The sequence below is a fragment of the Notechis scutatus genome, chromosome 13 (assembly GCF_049901735.1).
Source record: "Notechis scutatus isolate UNSWTSFEM ecotype Mainland chromosome 13, rNotScu1.2, whole genome shotgun sequence".
Classification (NCBI taxonomy): Eukaryota; Metazoa; Chordata; class Lepidosauria; order Squamata; family Elapidae; genus Notechis; species Notechis scutatus.
Genome location: NC_142021.1, coordinates 131356 through 152844, shown reverse-complemented (window position 1 = coordinate 152844; position 21489 = coordinate 131356). Strand labels below are relative to the sequence as shown.

Here is a 21489-nt window from a genome sequence, read left to right as displayed (position 1 = left end):
GCTTCCAACCACAAGATTTGTCCTGCTTTCAGGCACTGAGGAGAATCAATTCAAAGCCCCTCAAAGGTTGGTCTGACAAGTGTTGGCAGGTTCTAGTCCTGCCTTAGCCATGAAATCTGGCCCGGTGACTTTGTACCAGTCCCTCTCTCTCTGCCCACCTCACCTCACAGGGTGGTTGTTGTGGAGGAAATAGGAGGAGCCAGGAGCACTAGATATGCTTGACACCTTGAGTTATTTATAATTTATATTTATTTATAATAAAGGCAGAATAAAAGTAAAACTAATGGGACAATGTAGCACAAAGGAACCTTCGCTGTATGAACAAGCAACCTCTGCTGGGCTCCACAGAGGCTATGGGAAAAGAGAGTTTTTACTGGATTCAGCTACAAGTAATTAAATTTATTCCAAGAGCTCTGATCTATAAAAGGAACTACCATAGCAATTACTAGGGCTTCCATTATGCTGGCAAGTCTGGCAGCTGCATCTGATGTCAATTTAAAGGAACGCTGCTTATTCTCCCAGGGAAATTACAATAACTCAGCCTTTCTTTACCAAAAGCTGGTCTCCACACTGTAGCCAGAACCCTCCTCCACCAGGCCAATCGCCTCATCCTAGGCCTTTGCTCTCCACACCCAGCAGTTCACTCCTTTCCCAGCACCAAAACCCAAGGCTGCACTCTGACCATACGAGCTACCTGCACACGTGGACACGCACACACCCAGCATAGGGGAAAGCAGCAGATGAGTCCACAATCTGGCAGAGCCACAGACACACTTACACTCAGCTCCGGAACACAAGTGTATTTGATCAGTACCCACCTAGAAACACTAGTGTAATTTCAGGGTTGCCTACCCTGCAGCTGCACCCTCTGACAAGCTGGGCCAAAGAGGTTAAACACGGAATTGTGGCATTGTTTTCACCCCCCATCCCCACCCCAAGGAATAATCACCTCAATTGTCATCCCCAGAAAGTAAAGGAGAAGACCACAAGGGGCTGGATGCCGCCACTTCTTCTTTTTCAAAGCGCAATGTGTCCTCCCAGCGGGGCAGTCCAAGCTTTGCAAGCAAGGTCAGGTCAGCCAGGGCTGCAGGTACCAGTGTCTGTTTTGCCTGCCTTCCCAGACTGAGCAAAATGCCAAGGAGCTGCACAGTTCTGTTCTCTGGCTAAACATTTCAGAAAACCGGGCCAGCTCCAAGCAGGAAGAGAGTCTTCCTTTCCTGGGAGGAATCCTTCTGCAGCTTCTGAGCTGGCCTTCCTTGTGCTCCTATAAGGTAGCAGGCAGAAGCTTTGACTGATGCAGTACCGGGGACTTGCAAGAAGGAACAGGCATGCTTGGCTAGCTGACCATGGGTGTCTCCAGGGGGCATCCAGCAAAAGGTGCAAAGCTGGGGAAGACGGCACCAGTGACCCAGGTGAGTGGAGTTCCTCTCTCCTCCTGAACAGCTCAGAAGTCAGGCCCTGCCGGCACCGTGACTTAAGGGACAGAAGGCAGACACTTCTTCCCTCTCCTGAGGTAGGCCTGCCAACATCCCCCCCAGGGCTGACGCCAGGTCTCCAGTCAGAACAGCATCCTGCCTTCCAGCCATGCAACTGACCCTTGGCACCTCTCTGGGGCCACCCGCTTGGATTGTCCAAGCCACACTGCCCAGGGTTGTTCCCACACTGGTTCCCGAGAGACAGGGCCATCAGGCCGCAGTGGGCGGCAGAGCACTCTCCTTGGGCCGAGTGGCTACGAAGGGCTCCTACCCAAACCCACATCTCCTCTCTTCTGGCAGCTCCTTCCAACTCTAGGGACAGCCCTTCTCTTCCCCTCTGAAGGCGCATGCATTCCAAGGAAACCAAACCACCCAGGCACTTCGGACCTCTAGGAGGGAAACCACCGCAAAATTCTGAGCCCTGGAGATGATTCCCCCTCCTTAGTGCATGCAGATTGTTCCGTGGGACACCGTGGAGGAAAGTATGTCAGGTTTGGAGCAAAGCTCCTGAAGCAACCCTGCAATGGGTGGAAAAGGAAACACTGAGAAGGCCGGAACACAAGCCTGGCTGCACAGGGCGGCCAGGTTTTCTGCTGCTCGTCAAGACGACTCCTCTCAAGACTCAGCCCTGGTCTTTCTGTCTGCAAATATAAGAACAATTGTTTCCAAATTGAAGGACGTCAACAGGAAAAGGTCATCACCGCCCCATAGGAAGGACGGGAAATGTTGATGGAAAGGCTCCCATCGTAGGGTCACTTCCTCGTTTCCACTCTGGGGCCACAGCAGGTTCTCTTCTGCATCTGAGCCATCAGATGAATGTCATGGGGACATGAAATGATCGTAGCCCCCTGAGTCATTCAAATTGGCTCAGAAGATGGAAGGAGGGAGCCCAATTTTGCCACTTCTGTCTTGGAAGATCAGTAGCTGCTTCTCAGTGTAGTGTTAAAGGCCCATTTTGTTATGCTGCAATGAGGAAAGATCTCCCTCTTTCAAGTGGGGAGGAAAGGAGAGCACAGCCACTCATGTCAGCAGCATTGCAAACGCGTACAAAATCAAAAAAGCACAACAAAGAATGTTCTTTCTGTGCCAACTCAGAAAGCTCTGAAGAGAAAGGAGCATAAAGCAGAGGAGCCATGGGAGCACACACCCCCCCCACGCTCTGAGAACACCTCTTTTCTTTCAAAAACTGGAAACATCCCCATAGCAAGGCAGTGTCAAGATGCTTTGCTTCCTGCCTCCCAAACACCAACAAGAAGGTCAGGAGAAAGGTCTAATCTCCCCAGTCAAAAGCAAGCAGGAGCCAAGTCAGCAGCAGCAGCAGCAAAAGGGCAGCTAGGGATGCTCCACCATAGATTTCATTTCTGGTTTTCTGATGATTAATTACTGGCAAAGTGCTAGTTGCAAACATTTCCACCAGAGTCTCACACACATCACACAGGCCTCTCTTTCACCAACAGAAGCCCAGCAACAGCCAACCTCCTGCCCAATGCCCACTCACAGCATGGACTCTTGGTGGCAGAGAAGTGTTACAGGCAAGAGACCACACCCGGAATCAGCTTGTCATCAGCACCTGTAAAACAGGCACCTTGGACACCAATCTTTTGAGAATGCTGGATGGACTTCTTATGGGAGCCACAGATCAGAGAGTGTGAGATGCCCCATCAAAAGTGAAACTGCTCCACCCAAGGCACCCCATATGAGTACTTGGGGGGAGGGGCTCCATCCGGTGGTGTGAGACAATGCAAGATACCTTCATCCCTCCAAGAACAGTCAGCTTCCAGGCCCTAGGGAATTGCACCCAGCCACGCAAGTCGGCTTACACCTGGGCATTACAGGATGGTCTCCTGAATGTTTCCTGAAGTCTGGTTCCAACACAAAGAGTAATTCACTATTTTCCTCTTATGCACACAGAAAACACAAAATTAATCAGGCAAACATGTCAAAGGCCAGAGCTAACCACCCAGAGAGTTTCAAAGGTGTTTTTTCAAAAGGCAACTGAACTGTTTTGTTCCTTGAGGAGGAAGAACAAAACTGTGCTACGTATGCAAAAATGGAGGGGGGGTATACAGCATGTGCATATGGGTGTTATGTATGGGTACTTTATTTTGAGAGTAAGGTAACAGAATTTCATTTTTAATGTGTGCCAGTGTGCTCACAGCAGAAAATGATAATAAAGGGTATCCTAATCATAACTACTTCTTCCTCGAGGAAAAAAAAACAGTGCAGTTGCCTTTTGAAAAAGAAACCTTTGAGACGACTATGACCTGGATGACTGAGATCTCTACGGACATAAACCCAGAAAGAGCCAGAGCGTGGCTCGCCCAAAGGGCACCCGGACCCTTCCACCGCCCTGCATGGGCCCCGCGGCGGCCGGCAACGGCTAAGCAGCGTGCCGAGCAGCTCAGGGAAGGTGGCCCCGAAAGCAGAGCACCGGCTCGCCCTCCTCCGGCTCCGGGCAGGCCAGCGCACAGGACTTGCAGCTCGGCCGGCCGCCCTCCTTCCGGCGGCACCTGCGGCGCTTGTCCAGTTGCTTCCCCGGCCCCGCCAGCCGAGCCAAAGGGAAGCGTCTGCGGTCGAACAAGACCTGGGCAGCCCCGGCGGAAAGCAAGGCGCCTCCCCCGAGCAGGAGGAGGATCCGAAGGCTGACAGCAGCACCGCTACCGGCCCAGAGCGCTGCTCTCCGTTGGCGAGCTGTGGCCCCGGCGGCGGAACCCGCAGGCGGGTAACAAAGGCGGCGCAGCCCAGACGCCGCAGAAGCCGCCCGGGAAGCAGGCGCGCCATCCGCGGCCGCCGGGGATGCCCCGCCCGGTCTGCCGGCCCGGCCGTGGCGCTGGCAACAAAGCGGCCTTATAAGGCAAAGGCCCGGAGCCGCCGGGCGCGGAGGGGCGGCGGGCTCACCTTCTTCCGGGGCTGCCATTTCATCATATTTGTGGAGCGCGGGGCTCGGGCATCAAGGCGCGGCGGGGACAGGCGCGCGCTCCCCAGGGCCGCCGTTCATGCCGCTGCCCGCTGCTCAGGGCAGCCGAGAGGGGCAGCGCCCCCGGCAGCAGCGCGCCCGCCGCCGCGCCCCCTTCCCGGCCGCAGCCTGCCGCTGCTCCGTCGGCACGAGAGGCGGAGGGGCGGCGGCCGCGGTGAGGCGGCGCGCGGGAGCCCCGGCCGGGCGCCTGGCACGGTCGGTAGCCGGAGCGCGACCAGAGGGAGCTCCGCGGCTCCCCGCCGCCGCCGCCTCTTGGCTCGGCCGCGCCTCCTCCCTCCGCCGCACTAATGACTTCCTCCCCCCGCCCCCAGTCGCCCAGGCAAACAGCCTGTTTCGGCCCCGCTCCGGAGCCGCCCGGCCCTAGCGCCCGCCGCTCCCCGGCCCGCAGCGTGGCGAGAGCAGGGGCGCTGCTGCTCTTGGTCCTCCGGGCAGGCTCCGCCGACGGCCGGCTGAAGCATCGGCCTACGGAGGCCATCCTCTCTGAGCCGCCGTGCGCGGATCTACCCAAAGCCACTACGGGCAGAAAGCTCCGGTCCGGCAAGGCTCCCCTTGCCGAGTACCTCCAGCCCCTGCCTCTGCAGCCTCTCTGAGCGGGCTTCTGGTCGGCAAGCAGTGGGGCCCCTTCTCTTGCCTGGTTCCAAGGCCTCTTAGCCTCTAGCTCAGCTCTTGAAGTTGCCCTGCCTTCTTCCCGAACCTTGCCCCCCATTGCTGCAGCCCACCTCCCTGGCCTTCCCTGGTGACCTTCCAGCCAAGAACTTAGCTTCCAAACCCAGCTGAGGCCACCCAGACTGTGCCCACGGCTATACCAGCTCTACCAGTGCAATTCCACGTGTCCGAGCATCTTTTTCTCCTGCCACAACTCTTTGATTAGCAAGGCATAAAGTGACTTTTCTGGGACAGCAAATGGTCTCAGGATTAAAGTGTTTGACTGGCAGCAGAAAACAAAACAAAACAAAAAACAAAAACTACTTTGGCCTGTAATCCTGCTTTAGAACAAAGCTGGTTGGATGACCATCCCTTTCTCTCAGCCTTGGAAGAAGGCTGCAATGGCAACCCCTTGTCCATATAATTTGGAAGTAAGCTGGACTCAAAGGCAGCCACTCCCCAACGAGTTCTTGAGACAGCATTCCCCACAAACATAAACTAGGGGCAAATGAGTTTCAATGCTCCTACCAGAAAACCACCGGCAGCCTAACAGAAAACACAGGATGGGAGACTCTGAGATCCATCATCCCTCTGGAGCTTGCCCAAAGTCTAACTTACCCAGCCATCTAAGTGACAGATGTCACACACAGAGATTGGACTGAGTTCCCAAATAGCCAAGGCTGCTAAGCAATCGTTGGCTGGATTCACGGGAAATACATGGGGCCACAAGGCTAACCCAGTGCAAAAGGGTGGTGAGGCAGGTCTTTCCCCCAGGATGGAAGAACATCTGACTTTCAAGTGTGGGCAAATCAAACACTGGATTTTAAGATCAACTCAAGGCTAATGGCACCCTTCTAGCCAGTGGTCACATGACTACTTCAAAAACTGATATGCACATGCCTCCACCATCCATGTCTCCACCCCCACCCCCACAAATCAGAGATTCCCAGCATTCTTGATCAACTGTATGCCAAGAAGGGAGGGGCAGCACAACCGTCAGCCCCTCCCCCCTTTCTCCATCTACTGGACTGAACACAACTCATCTAACACCTCAACAACCCACCTCTCTATGAGCACAGGCCAAAGCAGAGAGACCCAGTCACAGCTTTGAATTTTCTCTGCCCAAGAGAGAGGCAGAGCAAGGAACTGCACTTTTGCTGACAGGAGAACAGAAACCCCACAGGCAGGTCAAGGGAGGGGACTTTCACCTACTGTTGGTCTGCTGAAAAAGCTGCTGGTCCCGGACTCAGCCCCAAGGCAGCCATTTCCACCTTAGCCAGTTTTTCCCAGTAATAAAATAAAGCAAGTGGAGACTAGCCGCACCTGGACTTCCCCACCCAATTTAAACACTGTATTTGAGGCAGGGTAATGACACAGGCCCTCCTTTCTGGAATACAAAGAACTGCCTTTGCTCAAGATGCAATGCTAAGAAATACCAGCAGCGACCTGGCACATTCCCTGCCAGTCTTGAGGCCACCACAGCCTGGCTGGCACAAGGCACTGTGCAGGTTGTTCAAATTCCTGCCAGACAAAAGGCCCAAGGAACAAAGAAGCTTTGAGCACTGAGAGCGCGTCCTTTTGCTTCTGAGTCACTGTAGATCCCCCAGCCTAAAGTGCAACAAAATGAAGGGGTGTTGCCTAGGCTTCTTCTTGGGCCCAGACCTGCTGAAAGGAAGCCTTGTGAATCCTGCTGGTCTCCACCATTTTTACCCACCAACAACAGCCTGAAACAGTGACAAAGCCAGCAGTGCTGGAGATGAGTAGAGCAGAAAGCCAAACAGAGAGATTTGCATTCTCCACCTTTCCATCTTGTTGGCAAGCAACAGTTGGCAAGCTTTCAAAGCATTTCCAGAATATTTTGGTATATGCTGATTGTTTTAATTCCTTTCGGTCATCTTCTTTTTGATTTCCCAGAAAAGCAAAACAGTCTTGTTAAAATTTCAGTTTGTACTATTCATGACCAATTTTCTTCATGGAAGAGCAACCTAAGGCCTGATGGACATATTCTCCTGTTGGCTCTTGCACAGTGTGTGTTGGGGAAGCAATCTCCTGGGTTGGGATCACCCCGCAGGGGCACCCTTCTGGGAGACGGAGGGCAGCGGGCACAGCCATTCGAGGCAGCAGTGATGCAGAACGCCAGGAGCCTGCCCGAGGTCTAGTTCCGTCCTTCAGTTCAGGGTTGAGAGAGACTCTTGGGAGGCAAAGCAAGGCATTTTTGCCAAGGCTCCAGGTGTTCCTGGAGTGGTGAAGGAACCTGCCCTAGAACCACTGTGGGAAGCAGGTCAGTCTTTGGAAAGTACAGAAAAATCTTGCGCAGGTCACAAAGAAGCTATAGCAGAGCCAGAACTTCACTGAATGAAGATGCCCTCCCCCCACCAAAAAAAAAACAAAAAAACTACCACAGCTTCCTCTGGATTCTTCTGTTCTCCTGCAAGGCTCTCTCCAGCAGTATTAACAACACTTGACAATTTAAACTCACGGTCATCTTCCTGGGGCCAGCAAGTTTCCCTGAAGACTCTTTCTCTAATAGCCCCAATGTGCAACCTTGACCTTTGGCCTCAATGGGGCACATCAGGACAGGTGGTCATGCAATGCTTTGTGGGCTGCTTTATGGGCCTCAACCTAATCCAGCACCCTCCTCTTCCCCATAAGTCCAGCTCAAAGAACAGGCAAAGCCTTCGAGGCCACAGAGCCTTCTCCTTCAACGAGTACTACTTCTAGCATTTCTCGGGACTGCCAGCAGGGCAGCTGCGGTCTGGGAAGCCAACTGGCCAGCATTGGCAACGCTGGCAATCCGTTTCAGTCTGGACATGTCAGAATGACTTTGAAGTAAGCTGGCACCATAGAGGCATTCTGACTGCTCCAATCAAGCCTGAAAACCATCCGAAGCATTTCACACCGTCCCCTTCAGAAATCTGAAGGTGCAGCCTCAGCCAACTTGTCCAGTCCACTCAGGACAGAAGCCATGAATCATGATAGCTTGGCCAGTCCAGCTTCAGTGAATCAGCATGGGGGGGGGATTACTGTTCTGTGGCCAGAGTCATCTTGGCCATCTCCATTTCAGCAAGTGCATTCAGCTCTTGGGGGCTTTCCACAAACTACCTGCTAGTCAGAGATTTCTGTGAAGAAGCTCTGGCAGGATTTGAACCCCAAAGCACCAACTCTTTCTTTCTAGTGCAGACCCAGAGACACCAAGGAATCTAAAAACCCACAAAAAAGCTCAAATATTCCTTTCAAATATTACCCTATCTTCCTTTGTTCCACACTCCATTATTTCTCCGGTTTTTCGACATGCGAGGCTCCCACAGGGACAGTAGCGTAGACGCCCAATGTTAGCAAGAGGCTGAATCCGATCATGGAGATTGTGCAGGAAGAACTCACTTCCCAACACAGAAAACCATGGTTTTATACAACAGGGAGATAGGAGGAGGCAAGAAACCTGGTGGAAAGAGCATCAGTCACCCCTGACTGTGTCCACAAGGATGTAGAGCCTTCTTGTGGCAGCCAAGATTATAAAACAGATCCATGGGGGAGACGGAGGGCATTAATTCTATCTACCTGGATCCATTCCCCCCTCCCCGCCCCCAGGCCCAGCCTTCCCCTTTCTTATTTCTGTCCACACAGTCAGTACGTATCTGATCCAAGAAGCTGTCACTTCTTTCTTCGGCACCCATGTGCAAGCCATGAAAACATTATTCCTATTTCATTGCCAAAAATGTTTCTTTGGCACTTCAGGAAGAGAAGCTCCACCTGGCCCGGCCCACTGAGGACGCTTGCCTCAGCAGAACACAAGAGGGACCAAACCAGAGCTGTGGAGCTGACAAAGCAAGGGCAGGGGGCTGGAAGACAACCTTCCTCCTCCTCTTCTTCCCCTCCCCTTTCCTGGAGGAAGCAGAGACGTTTTTTGAACTGGGCAGCCAGGCCCTTTCTGGGGCAAAGCAACTCCCTTCTCAAAGCGCCTGTTGAACCTCTTGGGGGGCAGGCAAAGGGGCAGGTGGTGTTCTCCTGGGCCATACACCCCCCCAAAAAAGCAGAGAAAGAAGCAAGGCATTTGGGGCTGTCAGGATATCGGAGGACCCCGGAGGGGCCAGCAAAGGCATATGGGAAGGGGGTTCTGCTACAATCAGGACACAGAGAAAGAGCCGAGAAAACTGAGTGGGACCCCCGTTCTGTCTGAATTACAGCGTGTGCCCACAAAAGACATCTTCAGATCAGCTGGTATTGAAATTTTTTGCAGGGGTTCTGACGGCCTTTTGCCAAGGAAAGGCCAAAATGCTTTGGCTCCCATGCAGCTCTTGACCACAATTCCTCTCCTTTTCCAGGGCCAGAAGCATTTTCAGCCAAAGGGAATGGAAATCCTGATTGTTTTGGGCTCCCAAATGGAGAAGGCAGAAGGCCACAAAGAGAGTCAGAGCTTTGTCCCCTTCTGGTTGAAGGGTGGGTGGCTTTCATATGGTGGTATCCCTAGGCATGGAGTTGCCTCCCTGGGGAGAGAAGCTCTCCAAGCACTGCGTTTGGCATCACCCTGAGATGTAACAGAGACTTTTGCACTTCTAGCATGACTTTTTACAAAATTGTACAGCCCTCCTTTCCCCCAAGGAGCTTATGGCAGATGACATGAGGATCCCCCATAGCCCTACAAAAGGCTGGGCAGAGTGGCAGGCCACCCTCAGAAGCAACTGCAAGCAACAAGAGCCAAAGAATCCATCATCCCAGCGACTGGACAACTATCACTGCGGATTCTTCAACTACCAGCATTGATGCTTTTCTCAAAACATAAAATATTAATGCAGTCCGCTATTTATACAACCTGGATCCTGGCCAACAACTTCCAAAGAAAAATCTGTAGACCACAACAAGCATCCAGAAACAGCAGAGCCTAAATAGGAGGCCTCCAAAACCCTTCATTTTCTGTCTAGGCAACAGTGGTTACCATCATTCAGAAACTTTTTAAAGATTTCAGATGTGGAAGTCTTCGGCATTCTGGAGAAAAATGGGAGGCCCCTCACTGGAAGGGATGCTCCTCCAGGCACTGGCCACCCTGGCTGCTTAGCCTCTTCATCCGTACGTGGAGATCAAGGCTGAGACTCAGGTTGCCCTGGAAGGCATTTGTCCCAGGAGTCACGTCCACTTCTTCTGGCTGAGGCAGGAGAAGAAAACTGTTTTCCATGGAAAAGGAAGCTGGACGACCAACCAGCCTTAGTGGGAAAACTGCACTCCCCCATCTGAGACCCCAGAAAGCCAAACTGCAGAAGGAAATTGCAAGCCTCCTGCCCCCCACTCCAGTCCATGCAAAGGGGAAATGCTCAGATGCCTACAGGAAGGGAAGCACTCTTTGGCGTTGTTCGCCATTGGGAAGACATTTGGATGCTTCCAAGGGTCTTGGTGGATGTGGTAACTCGGAAGGGAGGGGGAAATCCGATGAGCCTCCCAGCAAGGCACTTCCTGCCCTGCAGCCCATCAGCAACAAAAAGAGGCTTCCAAAGGTTGGGCAAGGAGCAAAGATCTTTAGCAGCTGAAAATGTCTCCCCTGCACACTCAGGTGGAAGAAGAAGAGAAAGTGACAATGGAATCCAGTGGTGAACAAAACCCAAAGCTCCCTCTGCTCTCTCCACGCATCACGGCTGGCACATAGTTCCTCTGGACTCTACTGAGCCAGCTGGTTTATCGCCTCCCCAATGGGCTAAGCAGCGGCAAATTACAGGACATTATAATGGTAAAAGCAAGGCCCCCAAAAATTCTGCAGAGGAGGAAGCTACAACTGGATATTCCCCCAGAAAACACCTCTTTTATGTCCTAGTTAAAGACCCCTTTCCCATTTTGTTTCTGGCTATCTCAAGAGTCAGAGATTTGCAGAAAATGGCTGTCTACACAGAACAGGATTCACATCCCAGAGACTTCCCAGGGCTGCCTGACAAAGTACGCATGAGCCAAATCTTTCCACCCATCCCTCCCACCACAACAGCTGTCTGTCTGTCTGTCTGTCTCTCTCTCTCTCTCTCTCTCAGCATTCCTCCCCCTTCCTCAGCTGGCTGTTCTTCCACTTTGCAGGGAGGAGGTGCACCGAATTGGGCAACATACATGAGCAAATCAAAAAAATAACCGAGCTACACAAGCCACGAAAGGGTGCCCAGGAAGGCAGAAGGACTCTGTTTCAAGCCACATCGGATTAAAGAGCTTGCTATTCTCCGCTCTGCTCCTGATGGGCGTAGTGTGGCAAGGCTGCAATTAAAGGAAAACATGCACAATGGGGAAGCAGGATTCTAAGTTTGCTTCCAGCTCCATGGGCAGGGCTTACTGACGCCACATGCCTCCTGCTGGGAAGCCCCTTCTTGCCACAGCCGCTTTCTGGAGAGAGCGAGAAGCACATTTCCCTAAAGGCCCCCGCTCAGTAACACACGGACTTAGACACACAAACACACAGGCTCTGGGGTGAATCACAGCCATTCTGAGGGAGGCCTTCAGGGCAGTTCTGACAAGAGAGTTCGAAGGGAGGGTCAGCACCTGATCCCAGGAACTTCATTGAGTTCTTCCAGAGATCAACCCAAAGGCCGTTTTGGTATCCAGATGGTGGGACAGAAGCTGGATCGCTGTTGGTTCAGGAACCTGGGGGTGTCCACCTCGAGGTAAAGAAGGCAAATCGACTGGGGTCACAAATGGCTCTCCATGTGGGCTGCCATGCTTCACCCTCAGGTTCCTGACCTTGGTAGGATGCTCCTGTCCCTCGAGCCGGAGTTGTGGGGGTCCCACCCTCTGTTCCTCACACACACACCTCCCTAAACAAGCGTAAGCGTGGACATGCCTACCTTTGGCCACTTGGGGTTCAGAAGCTGGGCCTTGATGGCATCGTCCAGAGCTCTGTCGTACTGCTGGATCTTCATGTATGCTGCAGAGCGGTTGCTGTAGAGGATGCAGTTCTGGGGATCGACCCCCAAGGCTTCGCCATAGAGCAGGATGGCTCTATGGTAGTCCCCCGCGTGGCAAGCCTGGTTGCTCTGTCGTACCTTCTCCACAAACTCAGCCTTGTTCAGGGTAGGCCCGCTGGACCCCTCATCCTCAAGGCTTTTTGACCCAAACAGAGTCATCTGGCAAGGGGAAAGGGGCATTCACTTAGAGACTGTGCTATTGGCAAACGCACAGAAGCCATGGGATGCTGCCTCTGCCCTGGAGCAGCCGTCTCCCTTTTGGGTTTCCCTCGGAGCTAACTTCTCCAAACGAGGCACTCGGAGTTATAAGCTGCCCACCACTAGACCAGAGTCCTTCAGGGAATCGTTCCCTCATGCCCCAAAGAGAGAAGCTTATTTCTTGACTTGAAAGCTCAGATCCACCCCCTATTCTCTCTCTGTGGGAAGGTCTCCCACAGCAGGAAGAGAGCTGATCTCTCAGCCATACAAGGCCTGCACCCCACACCCCCTAGGCAGTTCCCCTGGGTCTTTTCCTCTGGTGTTCCTTGGATGAAGGGAAAGCTGTAATATGGCTTTCTCCTCCCTCTTTCTGCACAACGGATCTTGGACAGGGGGAGCAGCAACTTCCTGAGTCAAACTAATCAGGTAACTAGAATGAAGAGGAGAAAAATTCCTTCCTTCTCTTTCCTTGAATTTTTAATCCCTCCAGATTACATAGACAAAAGGGCTGATAGGGGGATTTCCTGGGAGAGCTGTTTAAGACAGGCTAGAGTAGCAATAAAACACTATTCGGAGAGCATCACCCCAGTTGTGAAATGACAACTCGATTTCACTCAGGGTTGAATAAGGTCATTTAGACAGCTCTTCAGCTCTGCAAGCTTCCACCTCCTCATCGCACTTTGGGAGAAAACAGCGTTTCCTCAATAAATTAAGCATTGGGGCTCCCCAAATATGAGTGGGAAGGAAAATATCATATCTGTTGCACGGGGGCTTCTGTGGCAACAAGCTCCCCAAGGGCCAGGCGGCCCTCCAAGCGACCTGAAGTCGGGCAGGGAGCAGGTTCTGCAAGAGAGGCCGCTGAGGCTTCTCCTCGGCAAGCGGGTAGGCGAGGGCGGCGCTGCTCCTGCAGCCAAAGGGGACGTTTCAGGCCTTCCATAACCCACCGACACAGTGGGCGGGACAGCCTTGCCTACCCAGGATTTGGGCACAGCGAAGGTGGGGGGGGCAAAGGGATCGAGAGCAGCCCGCCGCCCCTCGGAGCCCAGCGCCCTCGGCTCCAAGCAGCCGCGGCCGAGAAAGGCCGATGTGGGGTCCGGCCGAAGCGGCTGCATGAGGCAGCTCTCCGCGCCCGCCCCGGGGCCTTCTTGGCGGGCAAGCCTTTCCTCCTTCGGGCAGACTTCGCACCTGGTTCGCTGCGCAAACCAACCGGCCAAGTCAAGCCAACTAGGGGACGCCGCCGCGAAGCGCAGCCAGACCCCCGCGCCTTCCCCGCTCGCGGGCCTCCGGCTCCAGCTTTCGGGGATCGCCGCCGGGCTGCCTGCCTTCTTGCCTGGCCGCGCCAGAAGTGGGGCCGAGCTGCCGGTGCCCGTGGGCCGGATCTCGCGCGCCCTGAGCCGACCGGCCGAACTGTTCGGGGCGAGCAGCCCCAGGCCGGTCGCGCGCCGCGGCTCACCGGGCGAGTGGCGGCTCTCCCGAGCCTGCTGCTTCTCCGCCGCCGCCTCCACCTCGCCGCCGCCACGCGCTCCGAGCCGCCTCCTGCCGCTGCATGGCCCTCAGCGCCGCCGGCCCCCAGCCGACCCCCGCGCCATTTTCGGGTCGGGCCGCCGCTTGGAGGGGGAGCCGCCTTGCGCCGCGCAGGATAGCCAGGCAGGACCACCCCCGCCCCGCCCCCTCCCTCCCTCCCAACTCCTGGCGGAGTTTTCCCCAAGTTGAAGGGAGCCCTCCCAGCTCGGCTGCCAGGGAAGGGGCGGTCCGCGGTGCCAGCCCCCGCCCGCGCCGGGGGCCCCCGGAGGACTCAGCCGGTCGCTTGGCCGAGCTGCGCAGCCCAAGAATGCAAGCAAGGCGCAGCTGGTTCTCAAGTTTTATTACAGTTTTTAATATTAAAAAAGGGGCTTGAGGCAGTCATGAAGGCCCCGGCTGCACTTTCTGCCTCTTGGAAGGTCCAGCCTCCTCGTCCTCTTCGTCTCTTTTTCTGCCTGGAGGCGCCTGGAAAGGGGTGGAAGCCACGTCAGTCACTTCTTGCAGAGCAACCCCCCTCTTCTGCTGGTCAGAGGCTGGTGCAAGCCCCATGTCCAGGAACAAGAGCTGTGGCCCAAGAGATGCCCAAGAACAGCTGCCCCCGAGCGATCCACATCTCCGTGCCCTCAGTTTCATTGTTTCAGCTCTGTTGCATGTGGTGTTATGGCTGGTGATGGCCAGGACAGTTAGCTCTTTGTGGGACTGGAGACTGAGCCAAAGGGGATGTTAAGTCCCCAGCCAAGCAGAGCCCCCGAAAGGCCTTCAGATGTTCAAACACAATATGGAGGACAGAACAAAGCCTGTGTTGGGCCTGTGTCCCCCAGCACTAGAAAACATTTTAGCCCACGCTCAATGGCACACGTGGGCACCAGACGTGGACTTAGTGTTATTTGGTAAGCCAGGCTTAAAATCGTGGAGCTGCTGGGTCCCTTTTTCAAGAACAAAAGCAAAGGCCAGGAATACCTACCAAAGTCAGAGGCTCAGGCTTAACTCTCACGTCCTGTGTTTGAGCAAGTAACTGTTGAAAAATATGCCTCATATGTTCATCCTAGGAGGAACACATGTGAACGCAGATTTAAGGGAAGCCCTGGGACAGCCGACATGCACATTGGCCAATCAAGAATGCTGAATGATATGACAGGAGACCCTCTCTGGCTAAGTGGCGTTCTACAGAGCACAGCAAAGAAGAGAAAAGGCCACAGAAGGAAAGGAAGCCTGAATCTTGCTTGGCTTCCTAGATCTGGCTCACTGCTACCTCTCTTCACCTTTGGGCCAGAATTTGACAAAACAGGGCTCAGGCACACTCCCTGCCTCATTCTTCTTCCTGAGGAACCACCCCACTCCTCCTCGTCCTCCAATCTCCCCTAGAGGAAAATTCCTCAGCAAGCAGGCAGATCCCTCACAAACGGGCAAGCCACCTTGGTCCCTACCTGCAGCCAGGGATGCTCCAAGGCCTCTTCTATTTTCAAGCGCCTGGTGGGGTCCACAACTAGCAACTTCTGAACCAGGTCAAAAGCTGCAACAAGGAAACAGGCTGTCAAAATCAGGGAAACTCCACCTTCCTATGGTGCATAGATGCTGCTGATGGAGGCTTTCCTTGCCCTATGGCATCCCTGCATCGCTACCCTCTCTCCTGTTGGAACTGTGATAGCAACTGAGAACTTAACCCCCTTGCCCAAACAATGCCATCTATCAGAACCTAGGAAGCCCATCTTGCCCTCTGGAACAGCAGCTCCAGAGAGGTCTGTATGGCTCCAACCCCGATGAATGTCTTTGAACGCCAGGCTGTGCTCCCAGGCCATGTGGTTGGGCTTTGGGACTTGTTTATGTGGTTTTTTTTTCTTTTGGATGCATATGTTATGTTTCAACTTTATTATTTGCTTTTAAAGTGTAAATTGTCCAGAGTCATTTGGCCTCCAAATTGCATAGATAAATAACCACACCATGAGTAACCTTCTGTTAACATGAGCGCAACATGAGAGAGAAAGGATCAAGGATCCCCATCAACAACACCTCTACTTCTTTTCCTCACCTTCCTGTACCATCTAAACATGGAAGAGTCTCGCTCTTGCTCTCTCCTAACCCGGGTGAAGATATTGTCTTTTACCCTGGAGTGTCTCCAAGTGCAGCTCCTGCCAATCTGTCGCCACTGACAGAGCAGGCTGCAGGAGGGGCACTCTGGCTCTTCCTTCGCCATTCTGCTCCACCTCCCCAGTGCCTTTAGAGGCCTTCACCGGAGACGAGACTTCCCCATCTTGGTACCTTCTCAAGGTAACAGTACTAATCAATGGCAATGTCTAAAGTTCCCACTCAGGTCTCTTCAGGACAGAGAGGCCTGGGTGCCTCCGCTGGGCTCTTCCTTGGAGGTTCACTCGGAATGGGATTCCAAGGCTGGGAAGGCTGCAAACTTTTGGGCAAGTTCAAAAGTTCAGACAAAGGTATGCTGACTGACTGGTGCCCCAGAAGCAATCAACCCACTCTCTCCCCACATATTCCCCGTCTCTGTGTCCTCCCAGTTCCTTGAGAAGCACTGCCATACCATCTCTGGATACATCTTTCCATACTTCTTCAACAAAACAGTAGTTGCCGCTGGTGATCTGCTGTGTCAGAGAGAGACAGGCACTTTTCTTGGAGAAAGGTGGGTAGCCAGAAAGGCTGAACAAAAGGAAGAACAGAAATGTCCTGCTTTACTCCTTTTATAACGGGACAACTGAAGCTCATAGTCCTCAAAGCCGTCTTTGGCCAGGTTTTGCACCTCTGTTGTCACAAGAAATATGACAACTGTAGTGTAAATCCTAAAACAGGTGCATTGATTTTTAAAACAATCTTTCCCAAACAGGTCTTAAAATTTCACCACTCCTCAAACCGTGGCCCTCATCAGAATGTGCAGGGTGGGTTTTGGCCATGAAAGATGGCTCCTCTCTCTCCAGCATAGCTAAGTTCTACATTAGCTTGCAATGCCAAAGAGATCTGTACTCTGGTCTGGGGCTGCCATGCTCTGCAATCCCCGGGGTGGGGGTAGGGGGGGGTAGGGTGGAGGCTCACCCAGACATTATTCCAGTCTCATTGACTTTGGACCAAGGTACAGGATTAGTTCTGGTGAAGGATGGGAGGTGAAGCTGAGTATTTTACCAGCCATACTAAACTTTTTTACCACATAAAGAGAATCACTCCAAGACTCCAGCAGTCCACAGACCGTCCATATCCAGCTGTTCCAGCAAAATTTAGAATCTCTGGAGCTAGGTAGTCAGGAGTGCCACATAATGTTTGCATAAGAGAAGTTTCTCCAATGATCTTGGATTGCCCAAAATCTGTAATCTTTTATAAAGAAAGTTGAGAACAGTTGAAATAAAACTTGTTCTTGTGCCTGTTCAATCTCATGAGAAATGTACATCTTACTTTGTCCTCTTGATATAAAAGGAATTTGCACAGAGGGGAAGGCAGTTCCTTACTTACCTTGACAAGGCAGTTCTCTTCCCTAGATGATAAAAGCACATTCTCCAATTTCAAATCCCGATGAATTATGCCATGTTTGTGAAGGTACTTTGCAGAATACCAAAAAGGGGAAGAACCATAGAATAAATAGACTTAAAAAAAAAAAAGAAAGACAGGAGTCTGGTAGCCCCTTTTCAAACTGACATGGTTTACTTTTAAGGCATAAGCTTTGGTGGTCTGCTGATTACTATTCACTGCTATTCACAGCTCTGTTTAACTTCTGTTTGTGCTTTAAGCCATAAATTACCTATCTGAGAGCTCCCCAGGGGTTAAACACCCCCCCCCCATTCCTTCTTGATGTAATGCAGGGGTATCAAACTCACGGTCCATGGGCCAGATGCATCACGTGCTGGCCACGCCCACGCCCATCCCCAGTTTAGCGAAGAGGGGGAAAGTGATACATCATGTGATGTGACATTGCGAGTTTGACATCCTTGATTGTAATGCAAAGCATAAACCCACCTCTTAACCGCAAACCCAGCAAAGATGCCACAGAAAATACTGCAGCTGAGCCACCAGCCAAACTCCCAGTTCATATTGTCACAATTACCTGCACAGCCAACAACATCTGGTAAAAATAAAGTTTGCAAGTTTTTTCACTGAGCCGTGCTGGTCGCTGAACCTTGTCAAACAGTTCCCCACCTTCCATCCTGAAAAGATTAGAGGGAAGGTGAAGGGCTTTGTTTTCTTCCTGAGAAGCACATGTCAAGGTCATGCACGGAGACCCAAAGCCAAGCAGGAAAGGTAGGCTCTTCAGGTTGAAATTAGAAGAATTTACAGGTGACCCTAGCTGACCTGACCTGTTTCCTGGCTTGCTGGACCTCAGAGTTGTTCCAGTCACAAGCATTTGCGATCAAGGGATTGTTCACACCTGGATTGGGACACCTCACCTGGACCTCCAAAATCAGGTGCCAAGGTAATAAGCCTTCAAGCAGCACTTGGACAAAGACAGAGATGGGCTCTACTTCCTATAGTTAATTGGGCCTTGAGATACTATTCAATTCTTTTAGAGATACCTTTTCTTTCTTTTCCTTCACCCTTGCCAGCTCATCTTCTAAATATTGCTGTTTTCTGGGAATCCCGAACGCTCATTTGAATTGCAATGGGTCACAGACAGAAACCCAGAACTACAACTTACAATTCCAACACAATGTAAAAGTCTTTTCCTTCAAAGAAATCTATTATCTTGATTAGGCAAGGCTGCAGAGAAAAAGAAAGACAACATTCAGAAGTGACTCTTGCAAAAAGCATTTAAAACAGCAATTTTGTTTTGCTTTTAAAAAGAGGGATTGTGAATCCATTCGTACAGATACGTGTCATCTGATTAAGTACAGTATGCTCTAAAAAAAGAACATCAGAGTCTTTTTAAAACAAATAAACTTCTCCAGAAACCTTACCAGTAACTTAGTTCCAATCAAAAGAGAAGAGGAGCAAAACCAGTTCAGAATATGCTATTCGCTTTGAAGTGTCACTCACGTGGTTGATCCTCTTCAAGATCCCCACTTCTGTCTCAATGTTAAAGGGCTTGCTCTGCTGTTAAACAATGGAGCATCAAAATGTAAAGTCACCCTTGCAGTTTGAACTCATCTCTTTAAATGGAAACAATTTCAAAACAAAACAGGGCCCAAGATAGTGATAAGAGTGGCTGCTGTAACGAAGCAAAAATCAGAGGAAAAGAAATAAAAATGCCTGGGCTGAACTGAAAATTATAAGGGAGACAGTCAGACAAAGCAGCTCTTGTAGAAAAGCGCTTGGCTTTAAAAAGCGGGAACAGAAGCCGGCAAATGAAGCTTATTTGTGCAGCAAAGCTGTTACCATCCCTTTTCTACAGGACCGTACCCATCCATTGAGTGGTTGGGGGGGCAGTTTGAGAGCTTGGTTGAAAAATTATGCATTTAGATAAATGTTTTAAGTCCCTTGGTCTTACAAAGGGGTTCCCTCAAGGCGGAGGGCGAGGGGTTTGAGCAAGATAACAGACCAGTCAACATTTTCTTCCTGCATCAACCTCTAGTGAAAAACACACATGGAGTAAAGGCATGGAGGCTACACAGAGTCCACAAACACCCAGCCAGATAATGCACAAATATGTTGCATCAACAGACAAGGAGCAGCCTATATAATCAGGGAAGCAATACTCCAGGATACAAACAAAATGGAAAGACTTACTGTTTCTGGCAAAACGTCAGTCATAAACTTTGATTTCTTTATGATTTTTATGGCAACTTTCCTATGGGTGTCCCTTTCAAAGGCCAACTTCACCTCTCCACAGGCCCCACTAACAGAAATAGAAGGAAATGTTGCTGTGGTGCCTAGCAGTCTTGTTCTCACTTTCCTCCCCACCCCACCACACACCCCTGGGCCCAGGGGAGACTCAAGGGCAGGCCCACAGAGACCAGGGGCAGCTATGGGCAGCTTTAGCTTAGCTCTCCGGCCTCATCTGGTTCTCCTATGATCTATTCTGCCCAGACAGCATGAGAGCAGCTGAAGCCGATGCAGAAAGATGAATTTAAAATTTTCCAGCTGAGGGAGACCCATGCTGAAACCAACCTGCCTCCCAAGAAAGGGATCTTTCCCACCAACCTGCCCAGCCTCTTTGAGACGATGTATTTCTTCTGCATTTCCTTGGGGTATTCCAGCTGATGCCCGGCGTCCAGGTCAAAGAACATAAATACTGGGAAAGCAGCAGAGAGGGCACTCCTGTTACAAATGGCACAATGCCCCTTTGCCCAACCCAATCATTGCCATGCCACACCACAGAGGTGGCTGAACATGGACAATGACTAAAGGGCAAGGCTATCTTCAGGGCCCGAGAAAACCAGCAAATGCAGAAATATTCAAGGCAAATTGTGGCCATCTAGTAGGAGCTTTTGCCCCCAAATATCTAACCGTGAGTCTACTTCATACCCTCACCCCTTTTCCTTAAAGCTAGATACTATCTGAAGCCTTGAGTATCTTGTCAGAACTTCCTCCTGCTCTGCTTAGACAGGCATTTGGAAGTGTAGTTGGCAGGGAGCAATTTGTGTGGGTGGGAGGGAGCAGAGCACAGTTTGTAACCCCTGGTGCCCGGGGATCCTGCCCCAGACACTTAGACTGCATTCCCTGCGCTGGATCACCTGAAGGGGGAATGGGAAGAGCCAGGAGGTGATCTTGCAGAGGCCCTGCCTCAATCACTTTGGTTGGTAGGGTAGGGCTTGGCACACTCTCTGCAGGGTTCCTGCCTGGGGTGCCCGCGGCATGCATTTATGTTTAGGTTGCATCGTTTTGGGGCAGAGTGGGATGGGTGTCCAGCCCTGGGCATGTGAGGTGTGCCAGGTGAGTTTAAGATGGCTTCCGAGTTTGCTCCGGCTCTGCTGCTCCAGAGAACAAATGTTGAAAGGGGTGCTGTGTACCTGTCACAAAAGTAGGTTTTCCGTGCTTCCTGCTTTTGGGCATGCCAAGCAAGGTCTGCCTACCTTTGTTGTGAGGCAGAGAAAGGGCAATTTTGGCCACGTGGGCCAGAGGAATCTTCCTGCCCTTGCCCACCAGGCGGTCATTGACAAAGGTCCCATTTGCACTTTGGTCTTCCAGGTAAGTCACAAAGCAGCCCCGAGGTCCCGGTTCCTTAGCAGAAGAGCAAACTTCGGTCAGCTCCCATCGACAGGAGGCAGCCGGCAGACCCAGCGCCCCAAGGGGGCAGCCCCCAAGCCCAGGGGCTTACTCTAAAGATGCGGAAATGCTTTTTGCTGTACTGCCGGTAGGTTTCGTTCCTGGGCAGATCCAGCCCGGAAAAGCTGTAGTCGCAGCCGGGATCGCGGCCAAACCAGTACTCGTTCTTCAAGCAGACTGAGCGGAGAGAAGAAGAGCGGCTCCGCTCAGCCCGGGCAGAAGAGGGACACGAGGCGGCTCGCCCAAGTCAAGCGGTCCGTCCCGAGCCGCCTGCTCCCGCCCAGCCTTCCCTGCAGCCGCGCCAAAGCCCCCGGGCCGGCTACGCACCGCACTCGGGAAAGCCCCGGCCAGGCCGAAGAGCTGTCCCCACGGCCGAGGTGCCTCCGCCGCCTCCGCCTCCTGCTCCTCGGGGATGGCGGGCAGGTCGTGCGCGGGGAGGGTCTCCAGGGAGCTGAGCGTGCCCGAGGAAGAGCTGTTCAAGGAGCCTGACGGCGGCTGGCTCGACTGCGTCCCGGCCGCCCGCGGGGGCGACGACTCCGCGTGGGACATGAGGCTGCAGCGCCGGGAGCCCTTCCGCGCCTCCTCCCCGCCTTGCGCCTGCGCGGGGCGG

General features: G+C 52.6%; 2 protein-coding genes across 5 annotated transcripts in view; both read right to left on the bottom strand.

Moving 5' to 3' along the window:
• TTC28 (tetratricopeptide repeat domain 28) overlaps positions 1 to 13816 on the bottom strand; it is a 31095-nt gene extending 17279 nt beyond the window's left edge. Inside the window, exons 1-3 of one of the 4 annotated variants that reach the window (XM_087942492.1) lie at positions 13675 to 13816; position 12787; positions 11904 to 12182 (exon numbers count right to left, since the gene is read on the bottom strand). In XM_087942492.1, the coding sequence (XP_087798618.1) occupies positions 11904 to 12182; position 12787; positions 13675 to 13769 (375 nt within the window). In that variant the 5' untranslated portion in view covers positions 13770 to 13816. Of the gene's footprint in view, positions 1 to 4373; positions 4739 to 11903; positions 12207 to 12786; positions 12788 to 13674 lie in introns of those variants that run through there. The other 3 variants (XM_087942490.1, XM_087942491.1, XM_026685534.2) reach the window with 3 other exon arrangements.
• Positions 13817 to 14070: 254 nt separating this feature from the next.
• Positions 14071 to 21478, bottom strand: CHEK2 (checkpoint kinase 2). Its single transcript, XM_026685522.2, is given in 15 exon segments — positions 14071 to 14207; positions 14707 to 14787; positions 15170 to 15255; positions 16279 to 16394; positions 16894 to 17057; positions 17196 to 17282; positions 17785 to 17884; positions 18373 to 18434; positions 18711 to 18767; positions 19401 to 19509; positions 19815 to 19905; positions 20687 to 20834; positions 20932 to 21056; positions 21207 to 21227; positions 21230 to 21478. Coding segments are annotated over 15 exon segments (1530 nt in total). The 5' UTR covers positions 21429 to 21478; the 3' UTR covers positions 14071 to 14123.
• Between the last annotated feature and the right edge of the window lie 11 nt (positions 21479 to 21489).